Source organism: Micromys minutus (genome assembly GCF_963924665.1).
Source record: "Micromys minutus genome assembly, chromosome: 11".
NCBI lineage: Eukaryota > Metazoa > Chordata > Mammalia > Rodentia > Muridae > Micromys > Micromys minutus.
The window spans coordinates 45,175,212-45,202,490 of record NC_137980.1 but is presented as its reverse complement, the minus strand read 5'-3'; the positions used below and the strand labels follow the sequence as shown (position 1 = coordinate 45,202,490).

General features: G+C 49.0%; 1 protein-coding gene across 7 annotated transcripts in view; it reads left to right on the top strand.

Moving 5' to 3' along the window:
• The window catches only part of HNF4A (hepatocyte nuclear factor 4 alpha), a gene marked incomplete at both ends in the record, with an annotated part of 59,618 nt that extends 45,196 nt beyond the window's left edge, over positions 1–14,422 (top strand). For 3 of the 7 annotated variants that reach the window (XM_080925172.1, XM_080925173.1, XM_080925169.1), the window contains 7 exons: positions 3,237–3,343; positions 3,958–4,113; positions 7,068–7,155; positions 8,492–8,647; positions 10,189–10,425; positions 13,099–13,221; positions 14,280–14,422. In XM_080925172.1, the coding sequence (XP_080781298.1) occupies positions 3,237–3,343; positions 3,958–4,113; positions 7,068–7,155; positions 8,492–8,647; positions 10,189–10,425; positions 13,099–13,221; positions 14,280–14,422 (1,010 nt within the window). Of the gene's footprint in view, positions 1–3,236; positions 3,344–3,957; positions 4,114–7,067; positions 7,156–8,491; positions 8,648–10,188; positions 10,469–13,098; positions 13,252–14,279 lie in introns of all 7 variants that reach the window. The other 4 variants (XM_080925170.1, XM_080925171.1, XM_080925168.1 and 1 more) reach the window with 2 other exon arrangements.
• Between the last annotated feature and the right edge of the window lie 12,857 nt (positions 14,423–27,279).

Sequence of the window (27,279 nt, the reverse complement as noted above, 5' to 3'; positions counted from 1 at the left end):
GGACACAAGGCTTGCAGAGCAGCTAGGGCTAGTGAAGGGAAATCTACCTGGTTCTCAGGTGGGGAAACTGAGGCAAGAAGAGGAATGTAATATGTTGGAATGGAGTGACGTTTAGGACATGAGGCTGCCAGAACCAAGATTTCAAGCTCTCTGGGTCAGAATTTGGAAAGATCCTTTCGGGGTGGCACACTTGGTGACTAAAACCTCTGCCACAGTATTGGAGAGCTCACGGGTCCTAGACAGAGGATGTGCCACAGAGGCCACAGGGGGCTTTCCTGGAGGAGGCAGACTGGGAGTAGGGGAGCCTTGGGTGTTAGTGAGCAAGAAAACAACTGGCAGAAAGTTCTGTCCTGTGACGGAAGTCAGGGAGAGGGACACCTGCCTGGCCTTGGCTCACAGGCCCAGGACCAAAGCCCACCTGCAGGCAGCAGAGAGCCAGGCCAGAGACCACAACCAAGAAAGTACAGGAGGAGCAAGCCCACCTTCATCATAAGCCCAACTGAGCCCCTAGGGTCCACCCGGGGCTCGCTAGGAAGCCAGGCTCATGTCCTCTCCAACTCTGTCCTGTTAGTTAATATTCAATGGAAGTTACATTAGGTCCCCGACCCTGCTAATACTGTGCAAACATTAGGAAAACATCATTCCGTGACTGAGCTTGAAGGTGCTGATAAGGGCCGGCTAGCCTTGAGGATCTCTATCCACAGCTGCTGACAGCAGTCTTTCATTCCGCCCGCCTCCCCGCAGCGCCCAGTGGGGGCAGGCGACAGGGCAGGTTGGGCTGCCAGGGAGGGGTGTGGAGGGCTGGCACAACCAGTGAAGTGAAGGGACCTCTACACCTCGGGGTCTTCATCCTACCCCAACAGGCTTTTCTGTCTCTGGGTTTTTGAGACAAGCTCTTACTTTTTCTTTTCTAGATTTATTATTATTATTATTATTTATTATTATTATTATTATATTATCATTATTGGGCTCTGTGTGTGTGCAGAAGGCAGAGGAGGGCATTAGATCCCCGGGAGCTGGAGTTACAGGTGGTGGTAAGCTGCCTGATGTGGGTGCTGGGAACCAAACTCATGTCCTCTGGGTGAGTGGGACAGTCTGTCATCAACTGAGCCATCCTTCCTGGCCCCAACATGTGTCATCCAAGCTGTCATTGCCTCAGCCTCCCAAAGGCTGGGATTACAGACAGGAACCATCACGTCCGTCCAGCTGTAGATTACAACACTCTGAAATCAAGAGGGTGGAGTGTGCCTTGAAGTCATGTGCTGCCTCATCCAGTGACTTCTGTCACTCTACATGTGTTTGCTGTGTGCCTACTGTGTGTCAAGGTGTACTGTAGGGGCAAGACTGACAGTGAACAAGAGGGAGGGACGGAGGGAGAGAGGTCTGGCTTTTTGAAGCTTAGGAATTGGGTAACAAAATTTGCCTAACAGGTGTTATAACTGATACCTTGGGGGAGTTTAAAACAAAAAAAAGGGCAGAACCTAGGGCTAAATTCCATGTCAGAGGTGGTTGCAAAAGCACCTGACGTGACAGATTTTTTTAAAGGCTTGCTTTATATTTAATTTTACGTGCACACACATGAATGCACACACCGGCAGAGCAGTTGTGAGCCACTTGATGTAAATTCTGGGAACCAAACACAGTTCTTCTACAAAAGCAGGGCATGCTCTTAACCAGTGAGCCATTTCTCCAATCCCTGAAGGTGAAGGGATCAGGGATTCCAGGCATCAGGAGTAGCTGCGATGGTTCTGAGCACGTGGGTGGCCTGTGTGGGTATCCAGATATAGGGAGAGGCAGGTGTGAGCAACAAGTGAGTGACAGGGAGATGGGGGCAGGGCAGAGTCCTAAGGACTGTGACAAATGAAAAGACAGCCATCCTGAGCATGTGTTTAGGATGTGTTTAGGGGGATCCCGAGAGCAGCTCACCCCCAAAGGGTAAATCCAGGAGCCTTGGATCTCAGGACCTCTAGAAGGGCCTGGTTCAGCCCAGGGGAGAGTAGTGGCACCTTCAGGGGCAGAGCAGGGTCTTCTGTGTGATGCATGTCACTGCAGCTCCTGTGAACCAGAGACGGTCAGTGTCTGTGCAGGGGAGACACTGCCTGCCGGCCCCTAAGCCTCAGACAGATGAGGAAACAGAGACTTCACCCTTCCTCCTTCGTACTTCCATAGTGAGGCCCTCAGACTCCAGGGGACTGAAGGGACAGGGAGAGGGCCTTAGGCCCATACTGACTCTGCTAAGGGTGGATGGTAGGCCAGAGGTCTGTGAAACAAGGCTGTAGGTTCCTGAATTCTAGAGAGTTCCTGGTGAGGAGGAAAGGGACGGCTTCCTCTCTCCGAGGTAAGAGAGCAGGATTCCACCCAGCAGGCAGCCCACTGAAGCGGCTGGGTCTCCATGTTCCAACCTAGGACTTCTGCCTGCCACTTCAGGTCATTCTGTGTCACCAGGGAATGAGGTCTGCTTGTCTGGAAGGGATGAGACCATTGGGCTCGCAAGTAGGGATCGTGGGTTGGGGTGGCAGCCGATTTTCTCTCAGTCTGTGACCTGTCCACTGAGCTGTTACTAACCTGTCCCTAGCAATGACTGGTCATTTCTTCAGCCTTCTTTTGTCTGTGGGGTCAGGGGAAGTTTTGGTGTCTGCCATCTTTGCAAACTGAGTTAGAAGATCCTACATGTGACAGGCAAAATGGCTCAGTAAAGCATCGGCTACCAAGCCTGATAACACACGCACCTGATGGCACATGTATGTCAAAACACACATACAACATACATGCACACACATACACACCATACACACCACACCACACATACCACACACACACCACACACACTACACATACACCACACACCACATACACATGTACATATACCCCACACACATACCACAAACACACACACACACACATACATACACACTATACATAGTACACCACACACACCTCACACATCACACATACACCACACACACACACACACCACATACATACACACCACACACACACACCCACACACATACTACAAACACACATACATATATACATACACACCAAACACACCACACACACACACACACACACACACACACACACACACATAGTAACCGCCCACCTATAGCACCCTGGTGGCCCCAGTCCAGGTTGAACCCTCTCCTCTCACATCCCCTAACTCCTTAAGGGTCATGGGACATCTTCCCTCCACTCAGCGTTCCTCCTTACCTCTCTCTGCCTCCTCCTCATAGCTGTCCAAAATGAGCGGGACCGGATCAGCACTCGGAGGTCAAGCTATGAGGACAGCAGCCTGCCCTCCATTAACGCGCTCCTGCAGGCAGAGGTCCTGTCTCAGCAGGTACCAAGGAATCCTCTTAACTACTTGGGCTCCCTTCTAGGGGAAACTCCCGTCTACTTCTGTCTCCTCCAACCAAACCCTGGAGGCCCACATGGGCAGGGTCCCAGGTACCACAGAAGGAAAACCAAACTCAACACCACAGACTGGTTGGTCTAGCACCCTGGGGCACTGTCTGATTCATCCCAATGCCCGAATTCATAGGCCACACAAACTGATCTGGAGGCCCAAGAACAGTCCTACCAAACAGAAGTGACCATTGCAACAAGGTGGCAAATGGGCTCAGCCAACCACTGGCTGTGTGACCTCAGGCAAGTCACTGTGCCTCTCTGGGCCATGATGACCTCATATATGAGATGAGGATGATGCTCTCTTTCCCTTCTACAGCCAAGGGATTCCTGGGACTCAGGAGCTGGAAGACATGGGGCTAGGCAGGCAGCGGGCAATGCTCCAAAAGAATCCTTCCTGTCCCTTTGCTCAGAGCTTCCTACTGACCTGGCAGGACACACCATCTAGCCGCCATCAGACAAGGAGGCCTCCTAGGGTACGGGCCCTCTGTAAGGGACAAGAAGTACAGGGAAAGCCCACCACCTCCAGCATTTCCTTGTCTTCCACAGATCACCTCTCCCATCTCTGGGATTAATGGCGACATTCGGGCAAAGAGGATCGCCAACATAACAGACGTGTGTGAGTCCATGAAAGAGCAGCTGCTGGTTCTAGTTGAATGGGCCAAGTACATCCCGGCCTTCTGCGAACTTCTTCTGGATGACCAGGTAAGCATGCTGAGAGCAATAGTGGACACCAGTCATCGGGTTCCAACTGACCCCCAAAAGACATAGCCTCGAGCTGGTTTGAATTTATTCTCCGAAACACTCACATGTACCCAGAACTGCTTAAGTCAATCTATAAATATTAACTCAGTCCCCCTAAGGACCACGAAGTAGCGGTGTTTCTCATCTTCCAGATGAGGAAACTGGGGCACAGAGAGGTTAAGTAAATTACTCAAGGTCACACAGCCAACATAACAGGGATTAGGACAAGCCAGGGACGCTCCAAAGTCCAGACGCCACATCATTCTGTTCTCCTGGAGGTGTTGACAGGGACTTGAGGCCGAGGCTCAGGAGATTGGGCTTAAGCTCTGGTTTTAAGACCGGTCCGCTGTGTAACTTGGGGCAAATGACTTCTCTCCAAGGCCCAGTGTTCTTATCTGTCAAGCGGGAGTTATCGCTTCTGCGTGCTCTTGTTTGGAAAGTGCGGATGGGTCAGCAGCATGTCAGGACCTCCGCTGTCCTCCCTAGTGCTAAGCCTCGTGGTTTTCCCCCAAGATGGCTTAAGTCAGCATTTTATATTTCGAGGCACCTTCTCTGGACTATTGACACGGGTCCATGGAGGGGAAGGGTGGGGTTAAGGGGGGCAGTGTGAGTCTGGATGGATACATTTCTGAAATGCCTCGTACAATGGCTCCAGCTACACACACACCCCTTCACCTCCACAGACAACTTCGCTGCTTCCGGGAAAGAGAGGGATTGCCTTCCCAATGCTGGAAGCACCCACTCTTTGTACACAAGCCTGATGTTGCCTTGTCTCCTTTCTTAGTTTTTTTTTTTTTTTTTTTTGGTGGGGGGGGATTGTTTTGAGACGAGGTCTCACTATGTAGCCTTGGGTGTCCTAGAACTCATTCTGTAGACCAGGCCAGCCTCAAACTCAGAGATCCGCCTGCTTCTGCCTCCTGAGTGCTAAGATTTAAGGTGTGTACCACCACGCCTGGCTGCATACAGTCTCTTGAAGCTCCAGAGAAGTCCCTCAGCCCCACAGTTACTCCTCTGTGCAGAAGCCAGGCTTCCCTAGTCTTTATAAACACCTATAAGAAAGCCATGGGCCCTCTGGGTCAACACTGGCTTGGTTGCTCCCTGTCTCTCCCTGAGTCTGGAGCCTGGCTGGAGCAAGCCTGCTGACATGTTGGGGATCTCATCCAAATGGTCCCTGCTCTCTCCCACCCCTTCTCATGCTTCGGCCCCTGTCCCTCTGCTGGAGAGCCCGAATTAATGTTTAATCCCCCCTGTTCCTTCCCAGGAACTTAGCAGGACAACAAGATACCCCCAAGCTGAGCAATTGTTAACCTCTATTTCCCACCCAAACCTCCCTGGCTGGGGCTCAGAGCATTCTCTGAGGGCAGTGATGGGTGGCCGGTAACATGGGCCAATCATTAACGCCCCCTTGCCTGCCCATACCCCAAAGCTGCCATGTCTGAGGGTTGGATCTGAGAACCTATCCATGGTACAAAAGGAGCCCATCTTGCCTAGCGTGGATGAGGATGAGGCCATCTGGGAGATTTGGGGACATGGCCTTTCAAAAGAGCCACATTGCTCTATAGATCATCTTGTTATACTAGGTAGCCATTTCCTGGCTTTAGACGGCCAGCTCTGACTGGACAAGGCCTAAAGAGACAAAGTGATTGGCCTAAAGCCTCACGGGAGCACACTGGCCACCAGGCTGAGATCTGACTTGGTCCTGCGTGCTGCAGGCTGAGAGCACACCAGAGCCTACTGGGCAGTGTGCACTCAATGGTTAGCATCTCGTGTATCCCTTGGTGTTGATCACGGGAAGCAGTCTCGCCTCTGAGCCTTCCCATTCCTCTCATCTTTGGTTTCTCCCATGGGTACCAGCCATGGGGCAGTGGAAAGGGGTCACCAGTGGGCTCAGGGGGAACTGGATCTGATGAGGAATCGGGATGCTGCCTCAGTCATCCTTTCCTTTCCCCATTCTTTACTTCACTATTTCAGTAAGGGTCTGTGTGTTCCCTGGGTTCTGAGGGTCCTCTGGGCTGCACAAGCCACAGCTTTAGAGATGCTCATGCCGACCTCTCTGTCTCACTACTCTGTGTTCCCTCCTTCCCTCCCTCTCTTTTTCTCCCTCTCTCCCTCCCCCTTCCCATTGCAGCACACATACCCTCAACCCCTAGTTTATAATTTGCTTCCCCTCGCTCTCACAGCCTGACACTTCTATGGGCTCAGAGACCTTTGTGTCCCCACACTGTCTAATAGCGTGTCTAGGAAGGTTGATGAGATAGTTCAGTCGGGAAAGGTGTTTGCTGCCAAGGCTGAGTCTCAGGACTCACAAGGTGGAAGGAGAGAACTGTAGTTTTCTGACCTACACACACACACACACACACCTTTTTAAAAGAGCACACATAACCACCTGGCCCTCCCAGCATGCCTTGCTACCTGTGGCCTCCTATGGAGGTCACCACTCTGTTGGTATTCTCTGGTTATCACACACAAGCACTAAAGCCAATGGCTCTAATGCACAGGTGATGTCCCAAAAGGCATCTGGACTTGACCTCAAACTTTAGTCTCTACACAGTGCAAGTTCAGGGTCTTTGGGGACTCTGGTCTGAGGTGTTCATGCCAGGAATGGCTACACCTTGATGAAGCCAGGATACAGCTCCTTGCCCAAAGGCAGGGACACACAGGTCCAAGAACAGAGTAAACAGGAGATCCCCTACTTTGGACAGCACATACTTCCATCTTCCTGGTCTCTGTAAAATCCATTCTATACTGCTCGCTTCATGAGTCATGGAAGGAAGGCAAAGGTTTTATGATTTGCTCTTCAGAGCTCAGGTAAGTAAGGCAGAGGGTACACTGAGCTGATTGCCAAGGCCACTGACTTGACTCTGAGCAACCTACCTGGGGTGCAAATGCTAGACTTCATGCCTTCTTTCTTACAGGTGGCACTGCTCAGAGCCCACGCTGGTGAGCATCTGCTGCTTGGAGCCACCAAGAGGTCCATGGTGTTCAAGGATGTGCTGCTCCTAGGTGAGGAGGCTGCCCATCCCAGCCAGAGTCTGAGAGGTGGAACCTGGCTTGGTGTACCCATAAGGGAAGGGTTATCTCCATAGGAATGAATACACAATGACCAGGCAGGCAGATCAAAACTATCCCAAACTGGATATACTGATGTAAATTGGTAATCCCTGATACTATGGAAGCATAGGCAGGAGATTTACAAGGTCAAGACATACCTGAGTGGATTAAATAGGGAGTTTATGCCTGAGAAACATAATATAACCTTATTACCTTCAACTGAAATAACAAATCTAGTAACTATCAGTTGAAAGCACACTAGTAAGACAGTGGGCTGGCAAGATGGCTTGGGTGGTAAGGACCTCTTGCCAAGACTTACAGCTGAATTCAAGCCTAGGGACCCACGTGGTGTAAAGAGAGAACCAACGCCTGAGATTGTGCACTGACCTCTGGGAGCCCTTTGTGACACACAGACTACTCCCCTAAAATAAATAAATAAAAGGCAATTTAAGAAAACGTTGAAGGGGAGCCTGGAGGTATAGCTTGGTGTCAGAACACATAGCCACCCACACCACCGCAGCAAAATTAAAATGAGTGTAACCAGCCCTGCTCTTAGACTTGACCAAAGTTCGAGATTCCAGAACCCAGCTCTCTGATGGTTCCCCAATTCAGATGGAGGAAATACAGGTACGAGGGGGAAGGGTCCTTCCAGCCTTCAAGTTAGAGCACAGCCTGTTGTCCCCAGAACCTGCAGCACATTTCAAAGTTCTTTTGTGGCCAGGAATGGTACAGCCCCTCATCCCATGTCACCTGAGCCTACAGGACATACTTATAAATTTGGAACACCTGTGTAACATGCCTTAAATGCCAAGGACTATGCAAATGGCCAGACAAATGTCTGGTACACCTCTTTCAGTACACCACCCCCAGATATTAGTCAGATATTCTCATTTTTATAAGGAAACTGAGGGACAAGTCAGGTATGTCAGCTAAATATGCCCAGCTAGGTGACAGAGGAATTCAGATGAGGTGATCCCATCCCAGAATCTGGCCCTTAACCTTGATGCCTTAAGGCATCCTAAGCAGGCTTTGGCTTTGTTCCCTTTATCTTGAGTCATGCAGGTAAAAGGAGTTTTGGAGACATAATAAGCCTCTGACAAAGTCAAGTTATTGGCTTACCCAGGACTCCAGGCAATCACCTTCCTCACACTTGTCTCAAATTTCTGATCTGTAAAATGGGCACACTGACCTAGTAACTCCCTCTCAGGAGTACCTGGTGAGCTCTTAATTGCAAACCATAACCAGAGGGATAGGGGTCAACCAACAGGCAATCTCCTCTACCCAACAGGCAATGACTACATCGTCCCTCGGCACTGTCCGGAGCTAGCAGAGATGAGCCGTGTGTCCATCCGCATCCTTGATGAACTGGTCCTGCCCTTCCAAGAGCTGCAGATTGATGACAACGAATATGCCTGCCTCAAAGCCATCATCTTCTTTGACCCAGGTATCACCCTCACCTCCTAACCTGACCTTCACACCCTCAGACCTGCTGTCTCACTCTGTTGGACTCACAGCCTTCTACACTGTCATGACAACCACAAGTACTTTTCACTAGCCCCACTGATGAGGCAGACTAGGGTTCCCAGGGAGGAAGGACTGGGTAGGACACCAACTACAAAGGCCTGGCTTTTACTTTTCCCATTTTCCTTCTCATCCATCATCCTGAGCGTTCTTTCCCCCATCCTTCCTGGGTGCCGTTATTTCGACTGTTTCACCTCTGTTGATTACTGCTGAAGCTTTCAGTGATATTCTTGTCCCATCAGCCATGGTCAGCACCTTGTTGGATCCCCTCCTGTATGACTCTCTCTGTCCTCTCTCTGTTGACTGCCGACTCGCATCCCTTATTTTGCACAGTATATCTGTAGTTGAATCTTTGTGTGACACCTGCTTTTGTTTCTCAGTATCTGAAAGCTTGCTGGAGCCCTTTACCTGCTACAGTGTGGACCTGTTGGGCATGGGGTGCTGTCCTTGGTGCTGTCCCCTGGTTTCACAGAGATCAGCCTCTAGCAATAAAAGCAGCCAAGAGGAAAATGACGGCCATTTATTGAGGGCTTCCATGTGCACAGTTTTAAACATTTCTTGAGGATTATCTTAACATGTTACCCATGAGATAGGAGCTGTTGTCACCCCATTTCAAACAAAGAGAAGGTGATGGCGCAGAGAGACTAATTCAAGCAAGGCCACACAAGGAACTTGCAGAGCACGGATTTGAACTTCAGGCTGTTAATTTATATGTGTCTTTCCAAATCAGGGTCTTACTTTCCACTTGCAACTCCCCATTCCCCAGAGAGTAAGGGTTTAGTTCTAATTCTGCACTGCCAACCTTGGAGCTGAGCAGTGGCCATTGCTCAGCAACAGGTGTGATATCACCGGCACTAAGGTGGCAGCTTGGCTGAGGGCAGGAGACCTAGCTGGGGCTGGTACAGAATAAGCAGTCCATAGAAGATGATCGACTACTGAAAAAGGAGGTGTAAAGTGTGAGTGGGGTGTCTTTCTGCTGGAGGAGCTGAAGCTGAAGCTGAGTCCCCTGGTGACAGGTGGCAGGGAGTGGCAAATCTCTTGATGTGACAAGTTCAGGGTCTAGATGATGGGACCCTATCTGTGGACCAGGAGCCCCAAGTTCACAGCATGGCTCTTCCAGCAACTAGTTGCATGAGCTGCCCAAGTCTTCCTTATTCCCTTTGCCCAAGACAAGAAGAAGCCAGGACTCTCAATAGTTGAGCTTTTGTCTAGTGTGTATAAGATGCTGTGTTTGATTCCTAGCACAGCACAGAAAAGCATTTAAAAGAGAGATGAGATTATAAGATGCAATCATGGGCTTTGTATCTTTCTCTGCTTGGTTCTAGGAAGCCACTCTTTATTCTAGAGTAAGCTGGTTCTTGTCCCAGCACTGGTTAAAGCTCCCTGTGTTCCAAGGCCAATAAGCCATCCAGTTTGGGCCTTTTAAAGTTAGGAGACATTTGCTGACCACCCTTCCCATTGCAGATGCCAAGGGGCTGAGTGACCCAGGCAAGATCAAGAGGCTGCGGTCGCAGGTGCAGGTGAGCCTGGAGGATTACATCAACGACCGGCAGTATGACTCTCGGGGCCGTTTTGGAGAGTTGCTTTTGCTCCTGCCCACGCTGCAGAGCATCACCTGGCAGATGATCGAACAGATCCAATTCATCAAGCTCTTTGGCATGGCCAAGATTGACAACCTGCTGCAGGAGATGCTGCTTGGAGGTCTGTGCTACCAGGGGTATGCTCTTTGGGGATCTGTAGTGCTGTGTCTCTTTGGGACCCAGGCTCCACCTGCATCTGAGCTCGCTGGCCTCTAGACCCCAGTGCTTCCTCCATGGGAACCTTGGACAATCTTCCTCATCTGTTGGACCTTGTTTCTCACCAGGAAGAAAAATTGGAGAGAAGGAAGGAGGTTCATTTGTTCAGATGCCAAGGGAATAAAATGAGTCAGACAGTCTCTGTTGTAAGGTGGGGGTGAATGTCATAGAAATAGACAATAACCAAGTAGATGATAAAAAAAATTAAGTAGACAGGTCACATGGGGACCTTTAGATGAGTCCACCAAGAGATGCCTCCCTGAAGTGGTGTCTAAGACTGATGGGTAAAAAATTACTATATTTTAAAATCTTGGAAAACATTCTAAGCAGAAGTCATTTTTCCCAGGCTCTGAGGAAAGGGAGGGGCATGCAGGTGTGAGGCATGATGGCTGGAGGAGATGCAGGTGGAAAGCTGGTGGAAAGCATGACCAAAACAAGGCTTTATGGACCAGATTCAAAACACAGTTTTTAATCTAGGAGAACCTGAGCAGACTCTCAGCAACAGGGAGGCTGAGACAAGAGGATCTTGAGTTTGTGAGGCAGCCTGGGAAATATAGGGAGACTCTGTAAGGAAAGAATGAGAGAATAAAGGAAGAAAGGAAAGAAGGGAGGGAGAGAAGGGGGAAGAGATGAAGGGATGGGAGGGAGGAAGGGAGGGAGAGAAGGAAAAGGAAAGAAGAAAGAGATAGAGGGAAGGAAGGGAGAGAGGGAGGGATAGAGGAAGGGAGGGAGGGAAGGAAAAAGGGAGGGAGAGAGGGAGGGAAGGAAGAAAGGAGGGAGAGAAGGAAGAAGGGAGGAAGAGAAGGAGAAAGGGAGGGAGAAAGGGAGGGAGAGAAGGAAAGAGAAAGAAGGAAGGGACAAAGGGGAGGAAGATAGAAAGGAAAAAGGAAGAAATTGTATTTTCTGTCTACAACTTTTATGAAGAGATAGAAAATTAAAGTTTTAAGTAAGCCCATCTAACTTAGGGGTTAATAATGAATTTCAGGGAGCAGGGGAGAGAGAAAACCGCCATGAACCTTACGTCATCGGAGATGATGGTGCCTTGGACTGTGGGAATGGAGGGGGCAGAGAAAAAGGACTGTCAGGATGCAGCGGATGCTGAAGTGGGTAGAGGCAGAGAAAAAAAATAAAGCTCAAGGCTGTACTGGTGCTTTGAGTGGTGGAGACAATGATGGAGTGATTTGCTGAGCAGAAAAATGGAGAGACTTAAATCTGGGTCTGGGGTGCTAGTCCAATCATCCAGGTCTATTCTGGGCTGACACAGCAGGAGTACTGGAAACCCAAGCTGGGTTACCAAGACCATAAGTACATACATCAGATGGTCCAGCAATAACGGAAGGTGAACAATGGTGTTAAGTGGGGGTGGAGGGCTGGGAGGGAAAGGGGCATGGGGAGGGAGGGACTAGGAAGAGAGGGAGGAGAGCCACAGCATGCAGGCTTTGGTCCTTTGGTTGAAAGCAGTATCAGAGAGCTCAGGGGATGGAAACTGGGTTGGGAAGGAGTCACAGAGTAAGCAATGGCTGAATGGGAAAATGGTGAAAGCGAGAAAACATGGCAGACAAACTCCTGATAACCTTCCCCAGGAAGGGGAGCTGGGCGGAGGGAGCTGAGGTGGGCTGTGAGCGGATGGTCTTAACCATAGACCATGCATGTCTTGCTGGCTGAGCTAAAGGAAAACTAAAGACAGTACCCCTTAAACAGAAATGGGGGGTCAGTTTTAACCCCTCAATAAGTCTGAAGAACTCTTTCTGGGTCGACGACAGTCAGCAGGAGAAGCTGGAACTGGAGGCTTCAGAATGTTGGGATGGCATAGTGGCCCCAAGGTGGAAGCCAAGGATGTTTGCCTCAGCAACGTTGGTTATTTGGGAGACGTGTGATTCCTTTTTGAGGGACATCAAAAGGATGTCCTGGGTGTTGCTTAGCTGCATGTGTGTTCTCTACCCATGAGGTATGAGTAGAATTTTCCAGGAATCACAATAAAAATAAATAAATAAAAAGTCAAATTGTCAAATGCCTTCTACAGTGAGAACCACTGTCAGGCAGCAACTCACCTCCTTCTCACAATGACACCGTGGATGGGAGGTTGTTAACTCACCTCCTTCTCACAATGATGCCGTGAATGGGATGTTGTTGTGGGCCAGGTGTCACGGCTGTCAGGACCAGGAGTTGTGATCTGCTTCTCAGCACTGGAGTGAGATAACATCCCCGGATACTGCTGTCTCGTCTGTAGAGTGGATGATAACCATGTGCATTCTCCAGAACAAACAGGGGGATAAATTTATGTACAGAATAGAAAGTGCTTTGAGCCTCTACCCACATGTGAGAGGGGCCCAGCAATTAATGAATACCTTACTACACGAGCAAAGAGACCAGTCTTTGTACTTAAACTTAGAAGGTCCTGCTCTCATTGAAGTCCTAAAGCCCACAGACTCACCTGGTTATTTCTGCATTACTAAGCTAGGAATAAGCACCCAAGAGGCATTGTCAGTCTTGGTGAGAATGGGGAAATGGTGTTTCAAGGCTATGGTCCTTCTCCAAGCTTTCTGGTCCTGACAAATGCCCTCCTCTTTTTCTACAGGGTCTGCCAGTGATGCACCCCATGCCCACCACCCCCTGCACCCTCACCTGATGCAAGAACACATGGGCACCAACGTCATAGTTGCTAACACGATGCCCTCTCACCTCAGCAATGGACAGATGTGTGAGTGGCCCCGACCCAGGGGGCAGGCAGGTGGGCAGCCTGGGGTCTACTCTACAAGGGGTAAGAAGGGGGTCTAAGGAAGAAGGTAGGAGGAGATCACACCTAGAAGGGGAACCAGGAACATAGTTCTTTGTATCTCAAAGTAGGGAAACAAAGGGTCAGATCGTTGATAGTTAAAGCTGTTTATTCAGTGTGTTGGTGTCTTCAGTGAGGTGTTTGAAGATGTCTGCTGTATAAGGCAACCTGTTAGGTGAGGGGACGATTGGGAAAATATGTGTTGGCCAAGAATTCCATCTATTAGGTCAAAGTGTTCATTGAAATAGGACCGGCCAGTGGTTAAGATCATCCTTTGGGCAGTTGAGGGAGTCTAGCAACTAAGTAAGACTTAGCTCTTCCAAGAATATGGTCATCAGTGAGATGAGGTGGTCCCTGGGGCAGAGTGGATTTCATTGAGTTTGGCTGTGGGGAAGTAGCCAGTAGGGTGGAAGTTACTCACCCAACCTGTGATGAGAAAGAAGCCTTCTCCTTTGCATCACTCGTCTGCTCAATATTAAAGAAAGGCCATGTTAGGCCCTGCTGTCTCATCTGTAGAGTGGATAACGGTGTCCACTCACCAGAACTAACAGGAGGATAAAATTCTTTACAGGACAGAAAGTACTTTAAGCCTGTACCCATGTGCGAGAGGGGACCAGCAATTAATGATCATTTCACTCCTACATCTTATCTCTGGGCCTCAGTTGCTACCCTTTTTTCCAAGCCAGAGTATTTTTTACCATATATATTATTGCTTTGGGGAAGAGTCACACCTGTACCCTGGTCTGGGAAAAGAAGCCTGAGTTTCCATGTTAAGTGGTGGACAGATGGGCCGTAGGGCCTCATGAAACAGGTTTTAGGGTCTGGGACTCCTAGAAGTTTGAGCCATAACCACCTTAGAGATTGGATTCATCGTCTTATTTTATGGAATTGCCTCAGCAGATGGAAGAGCTTTTCCTTGGCTCTTCGGCTATTCCCACAAAGGCTGGGTCTTTTGAGTAACTTTCATTTTTCTCTCCTTTCAGCCACCCCCGAGACTCCACAGCCGTCACCACCGAGTGGCTCGGGATCTGAATCCTACAAGCTCCTGCCAGGAGCCATCACCAGCATCGTCAAGCCTCCCTCTGCCATTCCTCAGCCAACAATCACCAAGCAAGAAGCCATTTAGCAAGCTGCCAGGGGAGGGGGGTTCTGCTGGCTAACACCCTCAGAGAACGCCTGGGTGTAACTTAGTCATGGCAAAGAAGATGTGACAAGAGGGACCAGTCCCAGATCAGCCACGGAAAGGGTGCAAGACCCAGAAACGTGCGCTGAGGGTCACACGCATTGCCACCCCTGACCCCACATCTGAGGGCAGGGCTTTGCCTTGAGGAGACCCCGGTGGGGAATGTCTTCCACTGCCTGGACTCCTCTCAAGTTGAAGCCGCCGTCTTCATCTTCCCCTGTATCTCCCTTCAGTTTCCTCCCCCTGAAGGACGACTGTCTGCAGATGTTGCAGGACCTTGTTTAAAAACAACTCCCTTCTCTCAGCTGGGGCCTCTTCCTTCTTGGTGCTGGTCAGGGGGCCTGGAGATAAGCCTGAGGCTGGGTCAGTTTGCTTTGTAGTATTTCTCTCCTGCTGTTCCAACCTCAGGTGGCCCATTCCCTTCCTCTGCCATCTGACTTCTCCAAAGCATCTCTCGGGAGGCTGAGGAAGCCATGACAACCATTGCCCCATTCATTCTGTAAGCACTGATCTGGGTGAGGCAGGGAGTAGAAGTCACCAGCCCTCCTCTGCCAACATCACCACCATCCTTGCCTCTAGCACTAGGCTATACTCCCTATGGCTTTCCACAGCAGAGAACGACCCAAGGGTGGTGATTGCAGCAGAAGAGAGAGAGAGACAGAGAGAGACCATCACTGGGAAAACATCTAGAAAGAGGCAAGCTTTTCATCTGTCCCTTGACAGGGAAGGTAGGCTTCTGGCTGGCACAGCAGGTGACACAGACCAGTTTATGGGAGAGCAGCCTGTACATAGGCCCATGGAGTTGTGACAGGGCATATGCTGCGAATCACTGAATGACAAACTGAGGTCAGGGGTAGCTGCAGTATGGGGCTTTCAGAAGATGACTACAGAATCCTGCAGAAGTAGGACTGCTGAGGGGGAGTGAGGAGGCCACACTAGAGCCTGGGGATGAGATAAAGGGATGGATCAGAGTTCTCCCAGGGCCTGTCTATCTCTCCCATACTTCCAGATGATGTCACAAGACATTACACATCCACCATCTCACAGAGCCTTCCCTGTAACCCAGACGTTGTCATAGAAGATATTAGTAGAGGATCTTAACGGCCTCACAGGAAGCACTTGTCTCCCCTGACATGGAATCCAGAGGGTTCCTCGTCCTTTATCAGTGTCAAACCCAGAGGCTTGCTCTCTCCAGAACTGACCAGCTGGAGGCTGTTCTAAAGTCCACTGGAAGTCAAGAATCCTGCTTACTGATAATAGTAAATTGATCCACGACTCCTGTCCTTTATTTCCCACTGATCTACCCAAGTGTGGGTTTGGAGCAGCAGGGTGTGGTTCCTGGAAGAGGGACCGGTCTAGTCTGGCAGTCAGGACTGAGGAGTTTGAGTGAGAGGCAGAAGGACAAGAAAGCCTGGGTTTCTGGCTTGCTTGAGAAGCTACATTCAAGGTACATTCTAGAGCTCCTCCTTCCCAGGCAGTCAGAGATCCACCCCAGGCTGACTCTTAATGGCTTTGCAGAGCCCCTACAAAGTGTCACTGACCAATGAGAAAAAGGGAATGTCCCCTGGGCTGGAAGTGTACTAAGTGGAAGAAAAGAGCTAGAAGACTGGATAGTTATGGTCCACCATAAGTGGGTGGGTCCCTTAATGATAGGTCCTCCGAAAAAGAGGTACAGAGGAGTAATGGGTCCAGCTGCCTAAAGAAAAAGAACACCCACAGGCCAGGACTGTCGGGACAGGTTAAGTCAACCCCTCAAGCCAAGATCTGGGTCTCAGGAGCGGCTTTTCCATGCTCAGAGCCCTCTCACTCCATGCGTGAAGGCAGGACAGCTGGACTCCTTCTGGTCCTTGGCTTTCCCACTCTCTGCTCCTCCATCCCCAGTGCCTTCATGAGAACAGAGGGTGATGTTGGCCTTCAGTGGTAGCAGGATTCTGGGGCAAGGTCAGCCGCTGCCCCAGTCAGTCCTTTCTGAAGGAGAAATCCATTCCACATTGATAACTTCATTATAATACATACAGGAAATGTGAAATAAAGGGAACTTAACTCTTCTGGCTATAAACTGAAGACGCTTTGGGGAGTTTTTTTCTTCTGAGCTTTGTTTCTAGTACATGGTAGTTAGGTGCTCAGTAGAAGCTGGTGGTGCACAGGGGTGGGGGCCACAGTTTTTCCCCAAGAGTGGCCTCTTTACTTCAGGGAGTTCTCAGGAACTTTCGGGGTCCAGGAGAGTTCCCCGAGAGTAAAGAAAAGAGGGTTAGAAGTGGACATCCTGAATTTCTTGTGATAACCACACCATTTGCCTTTGCTAGGTCTCTCTGCGACTTACCCTGGTCAGTTCTAATCATGGACTTTATACCAAACATTCAGAAGTAGGCTGAGGCCCATCAGATCAATCTGTACCTTCCTGTGGTTGTGCAAACGTCACAGGGTCCTACACTGATCCCCAAGTCCCCACCATCACTGCCCAAAGGGTTAAAAAAAAAAAAACCCTTGAAAACAGTTCTTACTCCTGTGTTTTAGCAAAATTTTATCAAACAAAATAAATGGTACATATGTTTTCTAAGTCCTTTTACTGGTATCTTTTCTCATGTAGTGTTAGAAATAGGCCAGTCTGGGGCACTCATGGTGGACAAGAATCCTTCCTTTTTAATAACCCTTCCCATCAAGAGGTTAAACTTTATAGTCTCCCATCATGTAGATGGGGAAACTGAGGCTCAAAAAGGTGATTTTTCTATGAAAGTCAGGTAGAAATTCAATCCCCAACCCCACCTCCACCCCACCCCATTCCGTGTGTGTGTGTGTGTGTGTGCACATGTATGTGTGTGTTTGCATGTAGAAGACTGCATATGTATATGCATGTGTGTACTCATGCCCAGAGAAGACAGAGAATGGTTTCATGTGTTGTTTCTAGAGACAAGAGGAGAGACAAGGTCTCTCACTGGCACGGAGTTCACTGTTTAGGCTGCTAGTGGTCAGCAAACCCTGAGGATCTGTTTGTCTTCATTGCTGAGATTTAAAGCATTTTTCCAGGGGCTAAGGAGCTTGCTCATCAGTGAAGAGCAGTGACTGTTCTTCCAGAGGACCAGGGTTCAATTCCAGGCACCTACATGGTGGCTTACAACCATCTGTAGCTCCAGGCCCAGGGAATCTAACTCCTTCTTCTTCCCAAAGGCATCAGACATAAATGTGGGCCAGAAGCCTGCATGAAGAGGATACATGCATGGGTATTGGATAAATAAATATTTTAAAACCATGTGATTCCACACCTAACTTTCATACGTGGCTTCTGGAGATTAAACTTGTTGGTTCCTTTTACCAGCTGATCTATTTCCCCAGCCCCAGCCTTGGCTTCTTGACTCTAAGCATCAGATTTTTTTTTTTTTTTTTTTTTTTGGGAGAATGAAAGTCTCCTACCTAAAAGGGAAGTGCTGAGGGAGAGGTAATGGAGAGATTTTTAAGAATAGACAGAGGTCCAAAAGTGAAGCTCTTTTTTTTTGGGGGTGGGCACCTCAACCTTTCAGAAACATTGACACCAGGATGTCATGAGAGCAAGAATAATCAAGTGTATGAGACGGTAGTGTTTCTTTCCCCTTAGGTAGCTGGCCCGATGTCTTACCACTGCAGGTCACATCTTCACATTCATGAGGGTTTGTGCTGGAACCAGCATGTGAAAACAAATCAAGGTGTCAACTTCTCCTCCCAGATGTTTTTCTAACACTGTGTTAGCAGCTTCAAACAGTGGAGGAGGGGACTCACCATGGATGCTGACTGTGTTAGCAGCTTCTAACAGTGGAGGAGGGGGACTCACCATGGATGCTGACCAATGGGTCTGGATTGGTTCTCATGGAAAGCCCACTAACCCAGCACCTCAGGACATCCAGGGATGATGAGATTTTGTGACACTTGTAGCCCTCCTAAGGGGTTCACAACCACTCTAGCTTGTGAATCACACTGTGTCTAGCCAGTCACTCCACTTCCGAGAGCCCCAGTTGTAAGATGGGAACAGTGCCTCGAGGAATATAGGTCTCACACAGGTCTCTGGGGGAGAGACTAACCACTCCATTTTCTGTCTTCAAGAGCACCCATTAACTGTCCTTCCTGGGCCCTGGGGCCACTCCTGCCTCTCTCTCCGTTCCCTCAGCTGGTGAGCACCAGGAAACGTTTTCATGATGTCGCAATAAGCCTTGTCTCCACTCCTGCCAACATGGCTGTGGGGGTGGGGGCTGGAGGAGAACAGTCAGCCCTAAATTGTGCTTAATAAGTCCATATCAAAACCATAAACCTCGGACTGCCATAAATACCCCGACCTTGGCTCCTCCACCTCACCTGCCCCTTGCCCTCCAGTCTCCGCGTAGACAGTCAGAACCTCGAATCCGGTTCCCATTTCAGCCTCCAAACCACCTGAGCTGAGATGACTAACAGCACTACCTCATTTAGAGAGGGTGAAATGAAAGCTGGGAAAATGGAGGGGCCCAAGGGCTGGCTAAGAACTGGAGCTTCTTATCCCAGCAGGGCCCAGTGTTCACAGTAGGACCAGAAGAAACACAGAACACCAGCTGATGGGCAGCTTCAAGAAAGTCTCAGATAGCATGAATGACCTGCCACTCCAAATCGATGAGATTGCCACTTTTCTCACTTTTGGAGCCCAGATCACCTTCTCCAGTCTACGTATCCCATGTAAAGTTTAAGGGACCAAGGTCCCAGGATCCCTTGCATCTGTTTGATGATAGGGTGGAGTCACAATGTCAAGGACAATAAACCTGGGTTCTTCCTCTTTGCCTAGCTTGCTGGACATGATGAAATTCCGCCAGGCTCTGAGGCAACTATTGTTCTGTCATATAAGTGAGGGAACAGGTTTTGGAGAAGAAAGGGACTTGCCAAAGGTCCTTAGTGGTTGTGACAACTGATCAGATGCCCATTGTCTGACACCGGAGGCCACCAGGGGGACACTGTGGAGCCATGGATGACTCAACCATTAAGCAGTGGGCATAGTAGGGAGAATACTGGAAAGTGACAAAGGTTAGTGGGCAAAGGCCCAGCATGGGGCATTCTGGAATTACAGAGAAGCGACACCATGAGACACCTCCCTCTCTCCGAGTTCATCTGTTCACGGGGACAAGAAATGCATAGGTCACCACGAAGAGCCAAGGAGGGGCCGTGAGGAGGAAGGAAGGAGATTGCTGATATCCGGGAAAGGGAGTGTCCTGCTGAAGGAAAAAACGATTCGGAGGCAGGATGAGGCAGAGAAAGGTACACTTGAGGTGAGGATGAAGTCAGAGAAGCCACAGATGGGAAGAGGTCAACGTTCCCAGCCCAGCACACGCTACCTGGATGTTCTCCATCCCCAAGCCTTGTCTTCTCTTCAATAGGTTCATAAACCCTCCCTTCAGAACCAAAGCCACTATCATACATGGGGAAGCCGTAAACAGGAAGTGACTGCAAAACTAAAATGGAACAAAGATTAATTTTTAAGCTGTAGCCAGACAGAAAGGGCTGGGGAAGGCTCAGCTTTCATTTCTTTTTCCTTTTGTACGTTTGCTTGATCTAGTTTGGGTAGTTTTTCAGACACTGTCTCCTGAGTCCTGAGACGGAGAGTCTGAAGCTAGCCTTGAACTCTCAAGCTTCCTGCCTCAGAATTCCAAGTGTTGGTGTTATAGAGGTGTGTTATCAAACCAGCATCTCTGTCTCTCCCTCCCTCCCTCCCTTCCTCCCTCCCTCTCTCCCTCCCTCCCTCCCTCCTTCCCTCCTTTCCTTCCTTCTCTGTTTGGAAAATTATAGCACAGTGCAGTGCTGTGTGTCCATCTCTAGATCCAGCTATCAGAAGGCTGATGTAGGAGGATGACTGAAGTTTTCAGCAAGCCCAGGCAACATGGCAAGACGTATTCTCCAAAGTAAAACGGTGACTGACAGGTACCATGACAACGTTAAAGACATCTCACCCAGTGGAGAATTTTTCCTGGCCGTTTTCAGAAGGAAGACTTGGGGAGGCCATGTCACCTATGCATCTGTTAAATCTCCCAGCATCCCACAGTAGCCCTCAGCTCACGTCCAGCAGCATGTTTGCTGGTCTGCTCACAAGTGGTGGGGCCTCACATGCTGGGCAGAGGAGTCTGGAGTCTGCTGGGGACATGATAACACACTAGTGGTTTCAAAGCCAGGAGGGCTGTGGCCAGTGTGTGTGCTCGAAAGCTCACTGTGGCTTCAGTGTACAGGGTGAAGTGTGGGCTCTGCTAGTGGGAAGACTAGAGTGCTAAGAAAAGTGCCTGTGCCGTGGTGGCTTCAGAAGAGAGAACACAGTCTAAAGATTTGGACTCAGAGGTTGCCTAAGATGTGAGGGCACTTGTCTGAATTGTATGGGTAGGGCCAGAGCAGCCAGGCTTTCTAGAAAGGACCAGTCTACCTGCAGTGCGATTGTAAATGAGAAACCCAGATTCTCAGACGTTTTGGATAAGGCAGTAATTCAGCTTGCTTCATCTTTGTCTTTCTTTCCTTTTTTCTTCCTTTTCAGCTAATTATTTTATTTTTCAAGGGTCTCACTGTACAGACTGGAACTTGCTATGTAGGCTAGGCTGGCCTTGAACTCACAGAGATCTGACTGCCTCTGCCATCTTAGTGGTGAGATTAAAGGCTCCACTACCACAACCATTTCTTTTCCTCTTTTTAAAATGATGTTTATTTACTTGTGTACACACATGAGCACAGTGCGTGTGTGTGCTCGAATGTGCTTGTGTATGGTGTGTGTGTGTGTGCATGTGCTTGTGTATGGTGTGTGTGTGCATGTGTGTGTATGGTGTGTGTGTGTGTGTGTGTGTGTGTGTGTGTGTGTGTGATTGTGCAGGCTCATAGCCTGACATATATATATAAGGACAGAGGATAATTTGCTCTAGTCAGTTATTCCCTTCCACCATGTGGGTTCCAGGGACTGAACTCCAAGGGATCACCAAGTTTGGTAGCAAGTGCCTTCATCTGCGGAGCTGTCTTACAACATCACAACAGCCCTGGTCAGACTGGGTCTCAGATTGATTTGAATTTGCTATTAGCCAAAGATAGCTTTGGATTTTTGATCCTCCTGCCTCCACCTCTGGGATGGGAGCAGGCAAAATTCTAAAGCAGGCTCCAGAATTTCTCTCCCATGGCTTCTGTATAGTCTTTGTCTTTAGTCTGTTGCCCACTCACCTGCTACAACAAGACTTTTTTTAAAAAAAATGTTTTTAAAAGCCAGTCGTGGTGCCTTTAATCCCAGTGCTCAGGAGACAGAGGCAGGCAGATCTCTGTGAGTTTGAGGCTAGCCCAGTCTACAAAACAAATCCAGGACAGCCAGGGCTACAAAGAGAAACTCTGTCTCTAAAATCAAACAAACAAACAAACAAGCAAGCAAAAACAAAACAAAAAGTGCATTTTATTTACTTTGAGTATGAGGTTGAGGGCTGCCCACATGGCGTGGTGTGGGTGTGGAGCTCAGAGGACAGCTTTCAGAAGTTGGCTCTTTGCTTATACCATGTGGATCCTTAGAAATGGATTTATCCACTGAGCCATCTTTTCTAGCCCTACAGTGAGGACATTTACAGGCTTAATTAAGGTCCTAAACCCACCTGATCTCACCAGTCAGCCCTTGAAGGAGACTAATTTCTGGCATACTAAATAGGAAGTGTGGGAGGGATGATGAGGGGACTCCACAGCTAGAGCTCCTGCTAGCTAGCAGCAAGGAAATGGTGACCTTGGTCCCAGAACCATGAGGAGCTGAATTCAGCCAACAACACAGGTGAGTTGCGTCCCTCCTTAGAGCCTCCACTTAGGAATGCAAGCAGCTAGCAGCAGACTTTAAGACACAGTGATGCTCTGCCCATGCTTCTGACCTAAGCAATGCCAACAAGGTATCCGGTGGGTGTTACTTGACTACGTCTGGAACCTCCAACAAAGAAGAAATACAGGTGGTCCCGAGAGATCACTTGGGATATATGAGGAGACCGATCCAGGACTTGCTGCTGCGGAAGAAGAGAAGCCATCACAGCAGGTGATGGCAGCGCCCTGGCATCCAGGAGGAAGAGCGGAGGAGTCACCCATTTGACTGGCCTTTGCCTATGTCACTTGAGATGTCAATGAGCCACCTACAGAAACTCTGAATATACTTAACGAAATTCTTAAGAAAATGGATGCATCTAGAGAATATCATCCTGAGTGAGATAACCCAGTCACAAAAGAACAGACATAATATGCAGTCACTGATAATGAGATACTAACCCCAGAAAGCTCTGAACACCCCAGAAACAAACCACAGACTGTGTGAAGATCAAGAAAAGAAAAGAAAAAAGAAAAGAAAAAACCATTATGCTCAATCCTTATACACCAAGAAAACTTTGACTAATTCCAGGTTACATCCTGTTTTACATGTACTTTATGCTTATTGTAACTAGTAAGACCTTAATGCACACTATCAAATCTTTGGGAAAAAAAAAAAAAAAGCCAAGCACTGACAAAAATGTATCCATATACTTTTATGCATAAATGCTGAAAATTTGTTTTATCTTTGTTTTTTTAAAATAAAGTTGTTCAAAAAGAAAGAAAGAAAGAAAGAAAAGAAACACTGAATATCCGAACCTTGAGTCTAGGGAGATGCTGGAGCTGGAGATGGGAAGTTCACATCAAGTTGAGCAGGGTGGTGTTAGCCTGTTTATGGAAGGACTCAAAAAAATGAGGCACGCGGATCAAGATTCTGGGGCTACACAGTGAGAGAAGCCTTTCCAGGGAGAAAGAGGGAAAAGGAGGGGTTGGGGAGAGAGGGAGGGGGAGAGACAACAAACTATCAATATAGATCTCAAATGCCTTGTGTTGAGGGAGAGGAGCAGGTAGACTCAGTAGAATCCCATGATGTCCTCGGTAAACTGTTCAAGAAAGGCAATACCACAAGGGCAGACATAGCTGCCAGAGGCTGTGGGGGCTAGGCTGAGGATGGAGGTGCCCAGGGCACCCAGTTTGAATGTTCTGACATCTTAACTGGATGTAAGCATATGACTTTAAGCATTTACCACAACTTTTAGAAACATATGAGTGAGCAGGGTCCATTTTGATGACTGGGGAGGGGGATGTGGAGGTAGGGGGACGCCCAACTTGATCTCATTTAAATGGGTGTAGATAGCAAGGAGGTAGAAGGTGAGGCTTGCCTTGGGCCAGACTACATGGAGGCTGGGAAAAGAAGCCAACAAAAGCAAACAGGATGGTAGAAGTTCACAGTGAAGAAAAAGGCTTCAAGCTTTTTCTGGCTGTACAAGTGTACGCTACGTGTACACACACACACACACACACACACACACCACCACCACCACCACCACCCTACCCCCGTCTATATGGATCTCAATTAGGCTGTGGTTAAATGAGTTTTCAATATGCAGAGGAAGGGAAGCAACCTGCCTGGATCTATAGGCAGCCTAATGTAGCACCGGAAAGAAAACCACAAGCTGTTGGTATACCATTCCAAATGAGTAGGTGAATGAATGAATGAAGGAGTTCTGGAAGGAGTGATTGCCACTGTACTCCAGGTGCCGAGGCCTCACCAGCACCCCCAGGCTGCAGCTATGAGAATGTGGTATTTTTAGAGAAGTGGGGGGCCATAAAACATGTACAGTCCCAACGCCCAGCCCTTCCTCCTAAGCTCTGAGATTGTGCCCGGCCTTGGGAAGGGCTCCCCAGTCTTATCTTGGGAAGAATGAAACTGTAAAACCCTTTATGGCTTTGAGATCATGTCTGGCAGGAACAGCGATTGTTGCCATAAACCGGAGCTGGCCCGGCACGGAGGGCGATGCCCCAGGTTGCAGGAGTCCGGAGAGTTGAGCAATGTCAAGGGTGTGGCCGCCGCTGAGCTGAGCTCTTCGGGGTCAGTGAAACAGCCCATGCTGGCCCTGGAGGGCACTTACGGTTATTCTTCACATGTCACTGTGCCTCTCTCCATGTTACGATGTCACTAACATTAGAATGTGTCTTTAAATCACGAACCCCACAGTGGCTGTTGGTTAAATCAGATGATGGCTGTGACTCGTTGGCTCTGATTATTATTTTTTCTCCTGTGCTCATGTTGGATGGCTGTACTGTTTTCTGTTTTATCTCAAGTGACATTAGGGCATTTGACCGAAGGGCCTTGAACCGGAGCAGTTTCCGGGAACCTTCCATTGATTAGAACACATGTGCCCCTGCAGCCGCAGCATCTGGAGATGGCCCAGAGCAGCCCTCCTAAATTGGCGCAGGACTGACGGAGATGCCTGCCAGTGCGCACAGCGCAAAGTGAGGGTCATAGGGAATGACGACTCTAGGGGGCGAAGGGACTCATCCTAAAGCACGAGAGATTGGTTTGCCAAGAACTCAGAGGTGAGGCTGTGAGTGTGTGTGAGTGTGTGAGGTTCTCCACTCACGCAGTCCTGTCTTCCTGATGCGCACTGAGTTTTCTCATCTCTGCACGCCGGTTGCACGCTGGTGTTGAGGGGAGGCCTTGGCATAACAGCTCGTACATGAGATAACATTATCCGGGTATTCTCGACAGAAGCAGGCTGAGCATCTAGCCCCCCAGAACTTGAGTACCGCTTCCTGAGACCTTCTCCCAGAAGATTCACGGGTGGCTGTGACAATGGATGCAGGGTCTGAGGAACGTTTTAATAAATGGGTTTTGCTTGAATTTTCCTCTCTCTCTTTTCTATTTTGTCCATACAGCCCACGCTAGCCTCCAGCTCTCTGTGTAGCCGAGGATGACCTTGCACTTCTTGGCCTCTGCCTCCCAAGTGCTAGGATTACAGGTGTGTCCCACGATGTCTAGTTCATGCCGGGCTGAGATGGAAACCAGGGACCAAAGCTAGGGTGGCACTCCACCAATGAGCTACACACTCGGCCCAGTATTTTTATTTTTCTAAATAAACAAGAGAGAGATGTGGATTACCAGAAGCCTACTGTGGTTGCTCAAGCCTGTAATCTCAGCACTTGAAAGGGTGAGGCAGGAGAATGTCCAGTTGGAAGCCAGGCTGGCCTCCAAAGTGAGCTTGAGCCAGCCGAGGCTTGCTTCATAGTAAGACTTTATATCAAAAAATGAGAGGGAAGAAACAGAAAAAAATTAAAAAGAGAAAGAGAGAGATCGACAGAGACAGAGAGACTTATAAAATGTCTGGGAGTATTGTCATATGTGGGTTCAGCATATGCAAGGCCTGAGTACCATACAGAACAACAACAACAACAACAACAACAACAACAACTAAGCAGCAACTGCAATCCATAGATCTAAAAATCTCATCTTTAAGAATTAGGTTTTGTTTGGGGGGGGGGACAGTAAGATGGCTGCCTTGGTCAGGGTTACTACTGTTGTAATGAAACATATGACTCAAACCCAACTTGGGGAGGAAAGGGTTTATTTGGCTTACAATATCACAACTCACAATCTCAATCAGGAACTCAATCAGGGTAGGAACCTGGAAGCAGAAGCCAGTGCAGAGGCCATGGAGGCATGCTGCTTACTGGCTTGCTCCTTCTGGCTTGCTCAGCCTGCTTTCTTATAGAACCCAGGACCAACCACAATGGACTGCCCCCCCCCATCCCCGTCAATCACTAATTTAAAAAATGCCCTACAGGCTTGTCTACAGCCTGATTTATGGAGGCATTTCCTCAATTAAGGTTCCTTCCTCTCAGATTACTCTAAGCAGTATCAGGTTGACATAAAACCACCCAGCACAATGGCTGAACGAGTAAAGGTACTTGCCTCCAGGCCCAACCACATGAGTTCAAGCTCAAAGACTTGCATAGTCTTGTCCCAGATGGACTATTACCAACTCTACCATCCAAGGCACTCTGAGAAGCAATGAACCGCCTTGTTCAGGATTCCCACAGAGAAGGATTCTCAGTGGACCAGCCACCCTGTGTCCCACTTCCCATATCAGTTGACTAAGCCTGACCCAAACTGTCACATGGTCTTCAATGACCTTCTCAGGATGCTGGCTCAGTGTGTGTGCCTAGAACAGCCACACCTTTCGTGACCAGCCGATGGGACAGAACTAACCCCTTACTGTCCATTGAGGCAAGTAAGACTCAGAGAGGTTGTGGGACTCTCCTGAGTCCACAGGAGAGGCTGTGTCAGGAAAAGCTCTAGAATCCACACCCCACTCCCTCCGTTCTTGGGCTAAGATGAGCAAGTAGTTTCCAAAATGAGTGGGAAGAAACAGACTTGCAGGTGTCAGGTTTGCCAAGGGGAGAGAGAGAGAGAGGGAGAGTAGTCAAGTCTCTCTACCTGGGTCTTGCCAAGACAGTCCTTGACAAGACAGCACAGTTCTGAGAAAGCTGTACTCAGGGGCACAGCTGAGAGGGCCTAAACCAGGGTAGGCTCAGCTACCAGTCCCACTACATCCCACTTCTCCCTCCTGAACCCCTCCCGTGACTCCAATCAGGCTTGGGACAAAACCCAAGCCCAGTTGGGATAGGCTTGTTTACTCCTATTACATCACAATTTGGAAGCTCGAGGCAGGAGGATCATGAGCTGGAGGTCAGCCTTGGCTACATGGTAAACCCCAGTCTCAAGACCAAGAAACAAATTCACAGACATAGCCCTCAGAGGCTGGGACTGGCTCAGTAGGTAGTGGAGCTTCCCATGAAACCTGGCATCCTGAGTTTCATGCCCTAGATGGACAGGGAAGAAAGCAAAAGCCACTTCTGCAAGCAGTTCTCTGATATCCACAAGTGAGCTGTGGTGTGCTCCTGCCCCGCATAATAAATACGTAGATGTAGTTTAAGAAACAACAACAACAAACCTTCAGACTCACTAGGGTTCTGAGCTCTCT